The sequence below is a fragment of the Otolemur garnettii genome, unplaced genomic scaffold (genome assembly GCF_000181295.1).
Source record: "Otolemur garnettii isolate 467f Iridium unplaced genomic scaffold, OtoGar3 scaffold00053, whole genome shotgun sequence".
Lineage (NCBI taxonomy): Eukaryota > Metazoa > Chordata > Mammalia > Primates > Galagidae > Otolemur > Otolemur garnettii.
In genome coordinates this window covers 8820695-8833387 of record NW_003852448.1, presented here as the reverse complement: position 1 = coordinate 8833387, position 12693 = coordinate 8820695, and the positions used below count along the sequence as shown (strand labels likewise).

General features: G+C 58.8%; 2 protein-coding genes across 3 annotated transcripts in view; one reads left to right on the top strand and one right to left on the bottom strand.

Moving 5' to 3' along the window:
• The window catches only part of ZNF467 (zinc finger protein 467), a 6282-nt gene extending 5454 nt beyond the window's left edge, over positions 1-828 (bottom strand). Inside the window, exons 1-2 of one of the 2 annotated variants that reach the window (XM_012806466.2) lie at positions 625-690; positions 420-536 (exon numbers count right to left, since the gene is read on the bottom strand). In XM_012806466.2, coding sequence (XP_012661920.1) covers positions 420-513 — 94 coding nt within the window. In that variant the 5' untranslated portion in view covers positions 514-536; positions 625-690. Of the gene's footprint in view, positions 1-419 lie in introns of both variants that reach the window. The other variant, XM_012806465.2, reaches the window with a different exon arrangement.
• A 5127-nt stretch (positions 829-5955) lies between these two features.
• The window catches only part of SSPO (SCO-spondin), a 50289-nt gene continuing 43551 nt past the window's right edge, over positions 5956-12693 (top strand). Inside the window, exons 1-16 of the mRNA XM_012806484.2 lie at positions 5956-6005; positions 6158-6340; positions 6707-6789; positions 6939-7125; positions 7358-7598; positions 7698-7797; positions 8293-8451; positions 8541-8620; positions 9025-9177; positions 9479-9650; positions 9775-10015; positions 10250-10394; positions 11175-11292; positions 11730-11905; positions 11984-12211; positions 12378-12543. Of these exons, the coding sequence (XP_012661938.1) occupies positions 5956-6005; positions 6158-6340; positions 6707-6789; positions 6939-7125; positions 7358-7598; positions 7698-7797; positions 8293-8451; positions 8541-8620; positions 9025-9177; positions 9479-9650; positions 9775-10015; positions 10250-10394; positions 11175-11292; positions 11730-11905; positions 11984-12211; positions 12378-12543 (2482 nt within the window). The remainder of the gene's footprint in view (positions 6006-6157; positions 6341-6706; positions 6790-6938; positions 7126-7357; positions 7599-7697; positions 7798-8292; positions 8452-8540; positions 8621-9024; positions 9178-9478; positions 9651-9774; positions 10016-10249; positions 10395-11174; positions 11293-11729; positions 11906-11983; positions 12212-12377; positions 12544-12693) is intronic.

Below are 12693 nucleotides of genomic sequence, written 5' to 3'. Positions count from 1 at the left end.
CTATGGCTTCACTGCTCACAGCAACCTCCAACTCCTGGGCTCAAGCGAGTCTCCTGCCTCAGCCTCCCAAGTAGCTGGGATCACAGGCACCCTCCACAACGTCCAGCTATTTTTTGGTTGCAGCTATTATTGTTTGGGGGGCCGGGCTGGATTTGAACCCTCCACCTTGGGTGTATGTGGCTGGCGCCTAGCCCCGAGCCGACTTCTTATCTTTGAACATGGTTTACAGATTCCCTTATTTTTACATTTACTGTTTGTTGGCTCTCGAAACTCACTAGGATTAAGTTCCCTGAAGGCAGGGATCTTAGTCTATGTGGCCACAAAGGTATATCAAAATGTCTAGACTAGCACCCAACATATAGTAGGTGCTCAAAAAATATTGGATGGATGGAGGGATACCATGTTCCCCACTTTCTTACCTGAGCATGTGCCCAGAGTGTTCTCTTCCCTGGAAGAGCCCATCTGCTCCTGGACATTATGAGATCCTTCTCTGGGCTCACTTTGGGGGGACATCTCTGGCTGTCCCACAGAGAATCCTGTCACAGGCAGAAAGATGGGTCCAAGTAAAGCATCCAGTACAAAACTGGTGATCAGAGGCGGGGGCTCTTCCTTTTCCCAGCCTACCCAAGGAGCTTTTCCTGACTTGCTCAGGAAGGTAGGGTCTCTAGGCAGCATGCACAAGGGACATCCCTGGCCTCCTAGCAGCCTGGTCAGGAATCAACCTCAGCCCCTTGCAGTTGAATCAATGACAGAAGAAGAGACAGAATGATGTAAGTATCACAGTGCTTTGTGAGTGCCCATGTACACACATAAGCTAGCACAGCCTCCACCATGTCCCAGGCATTCAAAGACATCCTGATGAAATGGAAAAAGATGTTGCCCTCTGGGCTTTAGGGGGAGCCTCCAGAGGGTGACTGTGCTTATTGAGTTGTAGAACCCTGAATCTTCCTACCCAACTTCCCCCCAAGTTTCTTCCATCTGCCAGCTCACCCAGGGAGCTGAGGGCCTCCAAGGTCTCTCTCATGGCAACCCAGAGCAGCTCCTCCTGGGGATCAGCCACAGTCCCTACAGAGAAAAGGCAGCCTTGTTCAGACTCTTCCTGGACAGCTTCCACCTGGGCCCTGGTGCTGTCTACCTACTGGCTCTCCCCAGGATCTACAAAGGTGACAATAGGGGAAATGAAGGAAACTGGATTTCAGAAAGCAGAGAGAGCTTTGAAAATGGCTCAAGAAGAAGGCCTTGAAGCCATTTCTGCAACCTCAGGTCAGCTCTGGAAATGAGCCACTGCCCCCTGGCCTGGCAGTTCTCTCACGGCCAGCGCCACACCCGTGACCCTGCCTGGGGAAGTGCAAGACTACTTGGTTCTCTGGGGAGAGGCAGGAGAAGGTGAGAGAGCAGGGTGGGCAGTAGGAAACTTCATCTCCCAGGCCCTCCAGCTGTCAGTGCTGGAGCTGGTGAAATAGGAGCCAGCCCAGCGGAGGGGGTGAGTGTCATTTTAGTGCTACTGGTGGGGGAGGTCCTCAGAGAAGGGACCTCCTAAAACGTAAGAAATTACTTGCTTTCTCTCCTTAAACCCCTACCTCAAAACCATCCCTTTCTCCCAGGGGCTTCCCCAGGCCAGAACACCTTCCTTGTGCTCCCCTCCCTGCACCTCCCCCAGTAGCCTCCCCTCCCCCAGCAGACTCCCCACCCCCAATCTCCCGGGCAGCCTTCCCTCTGCCCCTCCCCTCCCCGCTCCCTCTGTCTTCCGCCTTCTCTCCCTGCGAATCGGGCTGGCTACCCGCTCCTCCGCTGCCCCGCCCCTACGGCTCTTCCCGCCCGCCCTCTCCGCACCCGCCTGGCCACCCCCTCAAGGCCCCTCTGGCCCGTCCTCCCCAGCCACCACCTCCTGACCCTCCTCACTGGGCAGTCAGTGGCTGCGTTTCCCTCCCCCATCCCTGCTTCCCACCCCTTCACCCCCCAGCTCTAGGCCGCCTCTCTCTGCCCTCCCGGTTCTCCCTCGCTCCATTCCCCTCCCTAGCTGCTCACCCTCTCCCTTCCTTTCCCCCTCCTCTTTTCCTTCCTCCCCTACACCCGCCCTCCTCCTCTTAGTTTTTCTATTCCACCCAGCTCTCTCCTCCCCTCCCCCCCTTCTCCCCTCCCCCTCTTATCCTCTCCCCTCTTCTGCCTCCCACCCTTCTTTTCTCTCCCTCCCCTCTCTTCCTCTCCCTCTCTCCCTTCCCTCCCTCTCCTCCCCACTCCTCCCCCTTCTCTTTTTCTTTTTTTTTTCTTTTTTTTTTTTCTTCCTCTCCCTCTCTCCCTTCCCTCCCTCTCCTCCCCACTCCTCCCCCTTCTCTTCCACTCTGGTTTCCCTTCCTTCTCCTCTCCTTCTCTCACCTCCCTACTCCTCCACCCCAGCCCTCACCCTCCAACCTCCTCTTTCCCCTCCCTCCCGTGGCTCTCCTTCCCCTTACGAGGCCCCTGCCTCCCTTCCCCCTCTACCTCCCCAGCCGGCTCGAGCTTGGCTTCCCTCTTGGTCCCCAGTCCCGAGAACCGCTCTTCCCTCCCCCCAGGCCGCCCCCCAGCTCCCATGTCCTCAGGCCCCAAACAGCCGGGGTGTCTAAGGCTGACCCTCTCACTCGGACCCTCCCAGCGGTTCTGCACTTTCCCCGCCCCCTCCTCCCATCTGAACACACCTTAGCATCCTGTCGTCTCCCTCATTGGCCCCTTCCCCATTTCTGCTTCTCTCTGACTTCTTCTCACCATCTCCCAAGTTTTCATGCCGACCAGACCCCTGCCTCCCCCTGCTCGCTCCGCCTCCTGTGTCTGTTAGTCCCCAGAGTCTCCAGGCTCCTGACGTTCACTCGGAGTCCCAGCCCGCTCCCCTGCTCCCGGGCTCACCTGTCAGCGCCCTTCTCTCCCGCCCCTCCCAAACCGCAAGCTCCACCGCCCCTCCTTTTCTCCTCTCCTCCCCCTCAACCCGCACACTCCCTCTCCCCTCTTGGAAGACTCCCCACTCGCTTCCTTGGGGACCCTCCTGCGGTTTTCCCACCAGACTTCTACTCCGCGTCCTCTCCAGCCTCCGCCCTTCCCTCCAGATCCCCTTGTCCCTCTCTCTTAGTCTACAGCCCTCCCGGCGCCCTGGCAGGTTCGCCCAACCCTCCTCCTCCACTCCCCTCCGCTGTCTGCTCCCCTACCCCAGAACTGTCACCTGCACTGAGCTAGAGGTGACTGTTCTTGTGAGCGCCGAGAAGGAAGCGGGCGGAGCCGCCTGCATCCCAGAGCCTCCGCCGCCCTTACCTGGCGCGCCAGCAGGTCTCCCGGCTGCTGCGGGGACCCAGGCACCCCGGCCTCCTGCCCTGGCCCCCTCTGGTCACAATGGCGCCCGCTGCCTGCAGCTCGGGTGAGGGCTGCCCGAAAGACTGACAGACTGACAGCCCCGAAACTTCGCGGGGAGGAGAGAGGAAAAGACTCGGAGGGAGCGGGAGCTGGGAGCGGCGCAGGAGTGGAGGGAGGGACAGAAGCAGGAGGGCAGCCCAGGGGCACGCGGCTGTGGGAGATGGGGGCAGGGGTCTAATGTAGTGGCGTCGCCTGGAGGGTGCACCGCGGGGTTAGGCGGGCAGGTGATGGTCTGGAGGCTCAGCGCCCAGAGTAGATGATGGAAAGTGAGAGCTTTGCACTGGGGAAGGGGATGGGGCGAGGGAGGGGAGGAGGGAGAGGACGTTCGGGAGGAAGGGCACTCGGGCTGCTAGGGACAGTGCTCGCCGCCACCGAGGGAGGAGCCAGGGAAAGGTGGAGCGCGCGGGGAGGGGGTAGTGGGGGAGGGGGTGCTCGGGAAGGGAGCCAGTGAGTGTGCGCTGCTGTCTTCACCTCTCGAGTGCCAGCCCTGTGTGCGGCGTTGCGCTCCCCGGGAGGGGAATCTGGGGGGTCGGTCTGGGAAACTGTGGCTCCGCCCCCTATATCCACCCGGATTCTACCCGGATCCACCCAGACCCACCCACACCCCGGGCCCTGTGTCCCAGGGACGCAGAGCGGGCCCGGGACAGGGGAGGGCTCCGATGGAGTCCGGGGATGGGTCCCTCTGCTGGCCTGGAAAGCCCCTCCAGTTAGCTGTGGAGGGCTGCTCTCAGTCTTCAGTCGGGCTTCTGGGAGACTAGCCATCCCTGGGCCCAGCCTTGTCACCGGTGCACCTCCACTCTTGAAAACTCCCCAAATCATGTCCTTCTGGAGCTAAAATCTGCACTGGTTGTTCCCAGACTCCTCTCCATAATGTAACTCCCATCTCCCCTGGGTTCTAGCTTCCTCACTTTAAGCCCCTTTAGGGGAAAGGGTAACTGAGACTCTTAATGGATTGGATTGTTTCTTCCCAATCCAAATGCTGCCATATCAGTTATGGTCAGAAGCCAGAGTCTGGAGTGAGCCTGGAACATGTGTGTGCGCTGTGCACTTGCTCCTGCTGCCAACCATGACCATCCCCGGGATGGGGAATACTGTGGAATGAAGACACATGGAACCCAGGCTATCCTCTCTCTGAAGACAGAGAAGCATGACACAATAGCAGGTTGCCATCAGTAGTTGGTGGAGTGAGAGGCCCTGAGCAGGGTACCTGAAAGAGCATGGGCTCCCTCCTCAGACTTAGCCCCAAGGCCTGTTCTACCCTTGAGATGAAGGGAGGGACCTGGGAGCAGAATGTGTCACTGTGCCTGTCCTGTGAGAGCTGCAGTGCATGGGAGGGTACATGTGTGTGAAACATGAAAGGAAGTCTGGGTGTGAGAGTGTCTCCTGGAGTGAGCTGATCCTAATCATTGGTGAGCCCCCTGATGGCTTCACTGGACCCTCTGCCCCAGGACCACTGGTGGCCCAGGAGAAGGAATGCCCAGTCCAGCTGTTATTCCTAGTACCTTGCTCCTCCCCACAGGTGGGATGACTGTGTAGGGTGCCAGGTGGGACATCAGGTTTAGGAGCTGAAAGGAAATGAAATCTCCTCAGAGCTCTGCTGGAACCAGGATATAAGCAGGATTCCCCCATGGAGACAGTGTTGGCCCCCTCTCATCCGGACTCTCCATCCGGCTCAGCCCTGCCCCTGGGCTGGGAGAGCTCCCCCCACCAACAGGCACTTCTTCCAGAGGCTTCCTCGAATTCTTGAACTTGGGCTCCCTGGTTCTGGGCCCCAGGGACCCGAGGAGACCTTCCCAGAAGAGACAGGGTGGGCCCAGCCACTCACGCAGTAAAATACTAGATCCCATGGGGAAAGGGTCCATCCTGTCCACCTGTCTGCACACTCTCAGAGAACTCCAGCCACCCTGGAAACCTGGCTTCTGCTCACTGGCCCTCCTGCCCAAGTGCCTTGTGGGAGAAAGGCAGAGGAGGCAGGAGAACAGGGCTGGGAGGATCATACTCCCAAGAGAATTTAGTAAAAGTTAAGGAACTTTCCTCAGAAAAATGTGCATACATACATGTACAATTTCAAAGAATTCAGAGTCCCTGAGTCTCATTTGTGTATCCCTGGGAAGTCCCTAAAGTTTTTGCTGGTAAGGACACTGAGGTCTAGAAAGGAAGGGTGGCTTGCCCAGAGTCCCAACTTAATTTATGGTTGTGCATATCAGAGGCTCAGAATATCTGGCTGTGCCCCCCCCCCCACCTACCCCGACTTTCTCTCTCTCTTTCTCTCTCTCTCTCTCTCTCTCTCACACACACATGAACACATACTCTAGGAGAGGGTGGGAAGGGAACTGTTTCCTGGGAGAGCTGACCTCTGAGGTGAGGGCATGGGAGCGTCCAATCCAGTTGTGGGCAGCTGGTGCTCTGGGCATGAGGCTGGGATAAAGCCTCCCCAGTGCTAAGGACTGACAGCAGAGCTGCAGCAGAGGCTGCAGATGAAGAGCAGGACCTGACTCCCTGTCCATCAGCAGCAGCGTTGCTTCCCCCAGCCCAAGCCTTACTTTCCCCCAAAGGTAACCAGGGGTGCAGGGCACCATGCTGCTCCCTGCCTTCGTCTTCGGGATGGCATGGACACTGGCCATCGGGTAAGCAGCCCACCCCAGAACCTGTCCATTGAGATCCTCCTAACCTTAGCCACCTCTTAACCAATAACCTCCCTTGGGAGTAGGGTCACAGGACAGGGCTACTTAGTGACAGAGGTAACAGTGGCAACAACTGTGGGTCCTCATCATGACAGGCGGTGGTGTGAGCACACAGAAACCATCCACTTGGAGAAGGAAGTAGCCCCTCGTCAGGAGGACCTGGTGCCGTGTGCCAGCCTCTACCACTACAGCCGCCTGGGCTGGCAGCTGGACCTGCCTGGGAGTCGCCATGTGGGACTCTTCAGGCCCCCAGGACCTGGGCTCTGTCCCATCTATAAGTGAGTGAGGACAGAGCCTGGGCTGTCTGCTGGGCAGGAAAGGCAAAATAGGCTAGACACCCTGAGAGTGTGGGAGGACCAGAACTGGCCTGGTCGGAGCAGGTGTTGGGAGATAGATCCTGGGTGGGCTCCAAGGTTAGGGTGGGTGAGTGAATGGCACTGTGCTGGGCAGAGCAGCAAAGGCCTGGAGCTGTCTGCCTTCCTAACATCATTTTCACCTTGCACATAGGGGAGGCCAGGGAGGGAAGTTACATGATGAGGCCCCTCAGAGTGGTTGGCCAAGTGTTGTAGGCCCTTCCCTGTGATGGGACTGGGCTGAGCTCTAACATTTCCCTTTCCCTGCTCACACCTGCTTGGTGGGTACAGACCCCCAGAAACCCGGCCTGCCACATGGAACCGAACAGTGAGGGCTTGCTGCCCAGGCTGGGGGGGTGCCCACTGCACAGAGGGTAAGCACCTAAGCAAATGCAGGGCATTGGTACCTTGTGGGGGTCCTGGGCAGGGAAGGATAGCCCAGATCTCTGGTGTGGGGGAGGTAGCAGGCTGCCCCCACACTTACCACCTGGGTCCACCCCATTCTCTCCTCCACCCACCATAGCCCTCCACGACGATGCTAGTCCCGAAGGCCACTGCTTTGCCACATGGCAGTGCCGGCCATGGGCAGACTCGGTTAATACTTCGGCAGGAAGCCTGGAAGAGTGCTGTTCCCATCCCTGGGGACGTAGCTGGTGGAACGGCAGCTCCCAGTCCTGCCTCAGTTGCTCCAGGCAACACCTACCAGGTGAGTTGGTGGCCTCAGCCTGCCAAATGACCACAGTCCTGGCCAACACCTCAAGCACTCCCACATGGAGTTCCTGAGCTCTGGGCCTTTCTTTAGGGCCCATGCCTGCTCTCTGGCCCACCAGAGTGACCATGTGCTGTCCTACATCCCGCTCTGCCAGGCTCCCTGTGCCCTCAACCTCAGCCCTCTGTCCCATGCTCAGAGGCTCACAATCACTGTGTCTCTTGCCCAGTGAGTGCCTCCCCTCCAGCCCTCCTGCAGCCCCTGGCAGGGGCTGTGGGTCAACTCTGGAGCCAGCGCCAGCATCCTTCCGCCACCTGTGTTACATGGTCAGACTTCCACTACCGCACCTTTGATGGACGCCACTACCACTTTCTGGGCCACTGCACCTACCTCCTGGCGGGCACTGCTGATTCCAGCTGGGCTGTGCACCTCAGGCCTGGCAACCAGTGCCCCCATCCTGGGCATTGTCAGCTGGTGAGGGAGGGAAACAAGGACCAAGAGGGGGCTCCACAGGGAGGAAGGTGGACACAGGAGAACCACTGATGCCCCCTCCACTATGTATCGCTCCCCAAGGTCCGGGTGACAATGGGACCCGAGGAGGTGCTGATTGAGGGTGGAAATGTCTCGGTGAAGGGGCAGCTGGTACCTGAAGGGGAGCCGCGGCTGCTCCATGGTGAGGACACTATGGGAGCAAGAGACTGCCTGGGGCCCCTTTGCTCCTCTGGGAAGTCTGACCACAGGCAAGTCCCTCTGCTTAAACTCCCTGCACCTCAGTTTCCCCACCTACCTCACAGGAGTGTGGTGAGGAAGTGCTTTGGTGCTAAGCCATGTGAAGCTCTCCCACGTTTGTCTCAGCTAGGCTTCCTGTGTGCGCACCTGTGTGTGTGTGTCCAAGTGTGTATGCATGTGTGAGTGTGCTGTGTAGTTTTCTCTCTCAAGAAAGTGTCTGCAACCTTCATGAACATCTCACAGCAGGCTGTGATGGAAAACAGTCTCTGTGCTGTAAAGTACACGTGTATACTTTTGGGAAAAATACAGAACTCTCTAGAATTGTGATAATTCCTTCCTTCCCTCCTACTCTCCTGCCCTGGGCACTTTGAGCCCTGCTGTGGTGGTGGGAGGAGGGGAGTGTGGATGCAGAAGGCCAGTGACCTCATTCCCTGCCCAGGGCTGAGCCTGCAGTGGCTGGGGGACTGGCTGGTGCTGTCAGGGGGCCTGGGGGTCGTGGTACGGCTGGACAGGACTGGTTCCATCTCCATTTCTGTGGACCATGAGCTCTGGGGACAGACACAAGGCCTCTGTGGGCTCTACAATGGCCGGCCTGAGGGTGAGTAGAGTGTGACTTGGTTGGTGGTCTAGTAGGGAAGGGGTGACAGCAGCCCCCAACTCCAGCACCCCTGTCTCTGCCTCTGTCAGATGACTTTTTGGAACCTGGTGGGGGGCTGGCCGTGTTAGCTGCCACTTTTGGGAACTCTTGGAGGCTCCCTGACTCAGAGGTGAGACTGACGCCCAGGGTTCCCTTCCCTCTCCTGCCTGCCCTCTCCTGGCTTCTCAGCCCAGCCTGGCTCCTGCATCTCCAGGACCTTGTCCTGGCTCCATCGCCAGCCTGTCCTCTAGGATGCAGCCTGGCCCTCTCTCAGACCTGCAGGGGTAGAGGAGCAGGTCTCAGGGACCCTGAGCAGCTCTGGTGAATCACTTAGTCACTGAGCCTCCTGTTGAGCTAGCTGGGCCTCAGTTCCTTCACCTCCCCACCTGGACTTGCGGCTCCCCACAGCCTCAGGGTATGGGCTGGTGGGCATGATTATGGGACCCCGATGAAGGTGTGAGAGCAGTGGTCATTTTCCTGGTGTCCTGGTTCATGTCCCTCACCACTCTACTTGACTGACCTGACCGTCCCCAGCCTGGGTGTCTGGATGCAGTGGAGGCAGCCCAGGGCTGCGAGGGCCCCCTGTGGAACACAGAGGCAGGCATGGAACCTGGCCAGCTGCAGGCTGAAGCGCAGGATGTGTGCCATCAGCTCCTGGACATCCCTTTCCAACAATGCCATGCCCAGGTAACTGAGGGAGCAAAGGTGGTGTCCAGTCCAGGGGGTGAAGGTGGTGGTTTAGGGGGTGCTAGAGAGATGCCACCAGGTGGTCTTGCCCTACCATGAGATTGCCTTGGGCTGTGGGTCAAACCATGCTCTCCTGGGCTCTGCTCTATCTCTGGAGAATGAGAGGCTGGTTTGCTACAAGATCACTAAGGTGCCTTCTGGAGCTTTCTGTTTGGTTATAAGTCTGGTGTGTAGAAGCAAGAGGCCAGAGTGCTGGTGGAGAGAAGACTTCATTGGCTGAGGAGCCATTCTTTCTTGACAGGTTCCCCCTGCTGAGTACCATGAGATCTGCCTCTTTGCCTATTGCAAAGGGCCCACTGTGGGCAGTGGACAAGAGGGTCGGCAGGAGGCTGTGTGCGCCACCTTTGCCAACTACGCCCAGGCCTGTGCCAGGCAGCATATCCACATTGGCTGGAGGAAGCCTGGTTTCTGTGGTACTGCTGGGACCTCGTACTCTGCCAAACTGAGGGCGGCTGCCACTCCCAAATGCATTCCCTGTGGGCTCTTCAGGGTCTGGTGGAAGCTGCAGCCACTCACGGCCCATTCCTCTGCCCACAGAGCGCCCATGCCCTGGGGGCCAGCTCTACTCAGACTGTGCCTCCCCCTGTCCGGCCAGCTGCCAGGCAGTGGGCCAGGGAGAGGAGGGGTCCTGCCAGGCGGAGTGTGTGAGTGGCTGTGAGTGCCCACATGGCCTCTTCTGGGATGGCGCCCTCTGTGTGCCTGCTGCCCGCTGCCCCTGCTACCACCGGCGCCAGCGCTATGCTCCCGGTGACACTGTGCGCCAGCTGTGTAACCTATGGTGCGTCCTCACTGGGGTTGGTGGCCATGTAGTGCTCACTGCTCTCCTTAACCCGCCTCCCCATCTCCAGTCTGCTCAGGGCCTTCCTCACAGTGGCCTGGGCTCACTCCTGGCATGACCAATGGCCCTGCTTAAAGATTTTGTCACCCCTTCCAGTGGTGGGGGGTACTTGGGAGGGAAGGAACCAGGATGTTGGAGAGTCATCTCTAGCTTAGCCCCCTCATGTACCTACAGCATATGCCAGGATGGCCACTGGCACTGCACCCAGGGCCCCTGCCCGGCCGAGTGTACAGTGGGTGGGGACGGCCACTACCTCACCTTCGATGGACGGAGCTACTCCTTCCGTGGTGGCTGGGGGTGCCGCTATAGCCTGGTGCAGGTGGGTAGAGGACCAGCTCCAAGAGGGGCTCTTGCCATAGCAGAGGCCCTCCTAAGGGATAGGAAGCTATGAGGAAACCAAATAGATAATAAAAACACACAGTCCTTCCAGGAAGAGCTGAGAGAGAATCAATGCTGGAGGGAAAGAGGATGGCTGTGATGCCCAAAGCTTCCCTCTGGGTTCTCACCTCCTCCCTAGGTCCCCCCTGAAAGCCCAGCTATTGTGGCCACTAACCAGGGCCACAAACCTCAGTCCTCTCTCAGAGATGGGACAGGCTGAGCTTGTCAAAGGCTACTTCATGAAAAACAACGTCAGGGGAGATAAGAGGCCTTCCTGTGCACCCTTCCCTCCCCAGTACAGTTGGGTCCCTTCTGTGTGCACACAGACACACATGTATACATGCACCCATGTTCACATGCACAGAGACACAAACAGGCATGCACACACGACATACACTCACACATTTAGACCACACCTGCATGCACACATATAGGTGGATATGCCTACCCATGGGGAGGAGAGAGGGGAGACATCTCAACATGCAGACATGCACATGTACACACTCCTGTGCACACAAACGTGCGCAAACACATTCCTCCATATGCACACATGTGCACATACACAGCCATGCACACAGACATCAACATGGGGTGCCAACCCTCATGGGGAGGCTAGCAGGTGGGAAGGTGGGTGGGTCACTCCATGGAGCAGGGTGGAAGCGGCCTTCAGGTGTGCACAGAGGCAGAGGCCCACCTGCCCATGACCCCTCATCTGTCCCAGGACTATGTGAAGGGGCAGCTGCGGATTGAGCTGGAGCACGGGGCTTGTGACTCTGGGAGCTGCTTGCATGCCATCTCTGTCTCCCTGGGGGACACCCATGTTCAGCTCAGGGACTCAGGTAGCCTGACTCTGCCTCTTTGGGGCACCCAGCAGCTTCCTATCACCACTCCCCACATGCCCTGTGGTGCTGGAGTTTCTGGTGAAATGCAAGTAGCTATGGGCATCAGAAATTCCTCACAGTATGGCTGAACCAGGTGGGCCCTCTCCTAGACTATCCCTCCAACTCTCCACTCCCTACCCCCACCTACACCCCCACCCCCATCTGGCTCTCTGCTCAGCTTCACCTGCCCACTGGCCACAAAGGGGAAAGAACAGGCAAAAATGTGTGCTAAGGGTGGTCCTTGGGCTCTGGGGATGGGTTGGAGGCTCAGGTGAGACAGGGGACCTCTAGGGGTCACTCAAGTTACCCCCTGCAGCCCACCCACCTAGGTCCTTCCCTGCTGGAGGCCTGTCCCTCCATGTGCTCCATGCCCCATCATTAGGCCCCCATTCCAGGTGCTGTGCTGGTCGGTGGGCAGGACGTGAGCTTGCCCTGGATGGGTGCTGGGGGCCTCAGTGTCTTCCGTGCTTCCTCTGCCTTCCTGTTGCTGCGCTGGCCCGGGGCCCAGGTCCTCTGGGGAGTGATGGACCCTGCTGCCTACATCACCCTGGACCCTCGCCATGCCCACCAGGTATGCCAGGGTGGGCATGAGTGGCTGCGTAAGGCCATACTGGGACAGGACTTTCTCACATGTGCTCCTGTGGCCCAGGTGCAGGGTCTATGTGGCACCTTCTCCTGGAACCAGCAGGATGACTTCTTGACCCCTGCTGGAGATGTGGAGACCAGCATTACTGCTTTTGCTAACAAGTTCCAGGTGGCAGGCGAGGGAACATGCCCCTCAGGGGACGGTGCCCCACTTGGCCCCTGCAGCACCCACTCCCAGCGCCACACTCTCGCAGAGGCAGCTTGTGCCCTTCTGCATGGCCCAGCATTCCAGGTAGCCAGCTCGGGCTCCTCCCCTACCTGTAAGATGGGACAACACCTGTCCTGTCCTCTTCCTGGGCTCTTAGAAGCATCAAGGGAGACCAACCAAACCCACAGAGGTGGCAGTGAGGACAGAGATGGAGACTCTCTCCTGACCCGACTCCTCCTCTCCTCCCAAGGAGTGCCATGGGCTGGTGGATAGGGAGCCATTCCATCTGCGCTGCTTGGCAGCCGTGTGTGGCTGTGCTCCTGGCAGGGATTGCCTGTGTCCAGTGCTCTCTGCCTATGCTCACCGCTGTGCCCAGGAGGGCGCCCTGCCTACCTGGAGGAACCAGACCCTGTGCCGTGAGCCTCTCCATTCCCTCTTCTTCCTCCCCTTCCAGGAGTGGCTGGGGCAGGGCTCCACCTTGGCAGATTGCTTTTCCTCCTACAGAGGCTGGGGGAAAGGGGTTTGCAGGGGGTGGGAAGAGCTGGCTATGGCAATGCCCCTGACCT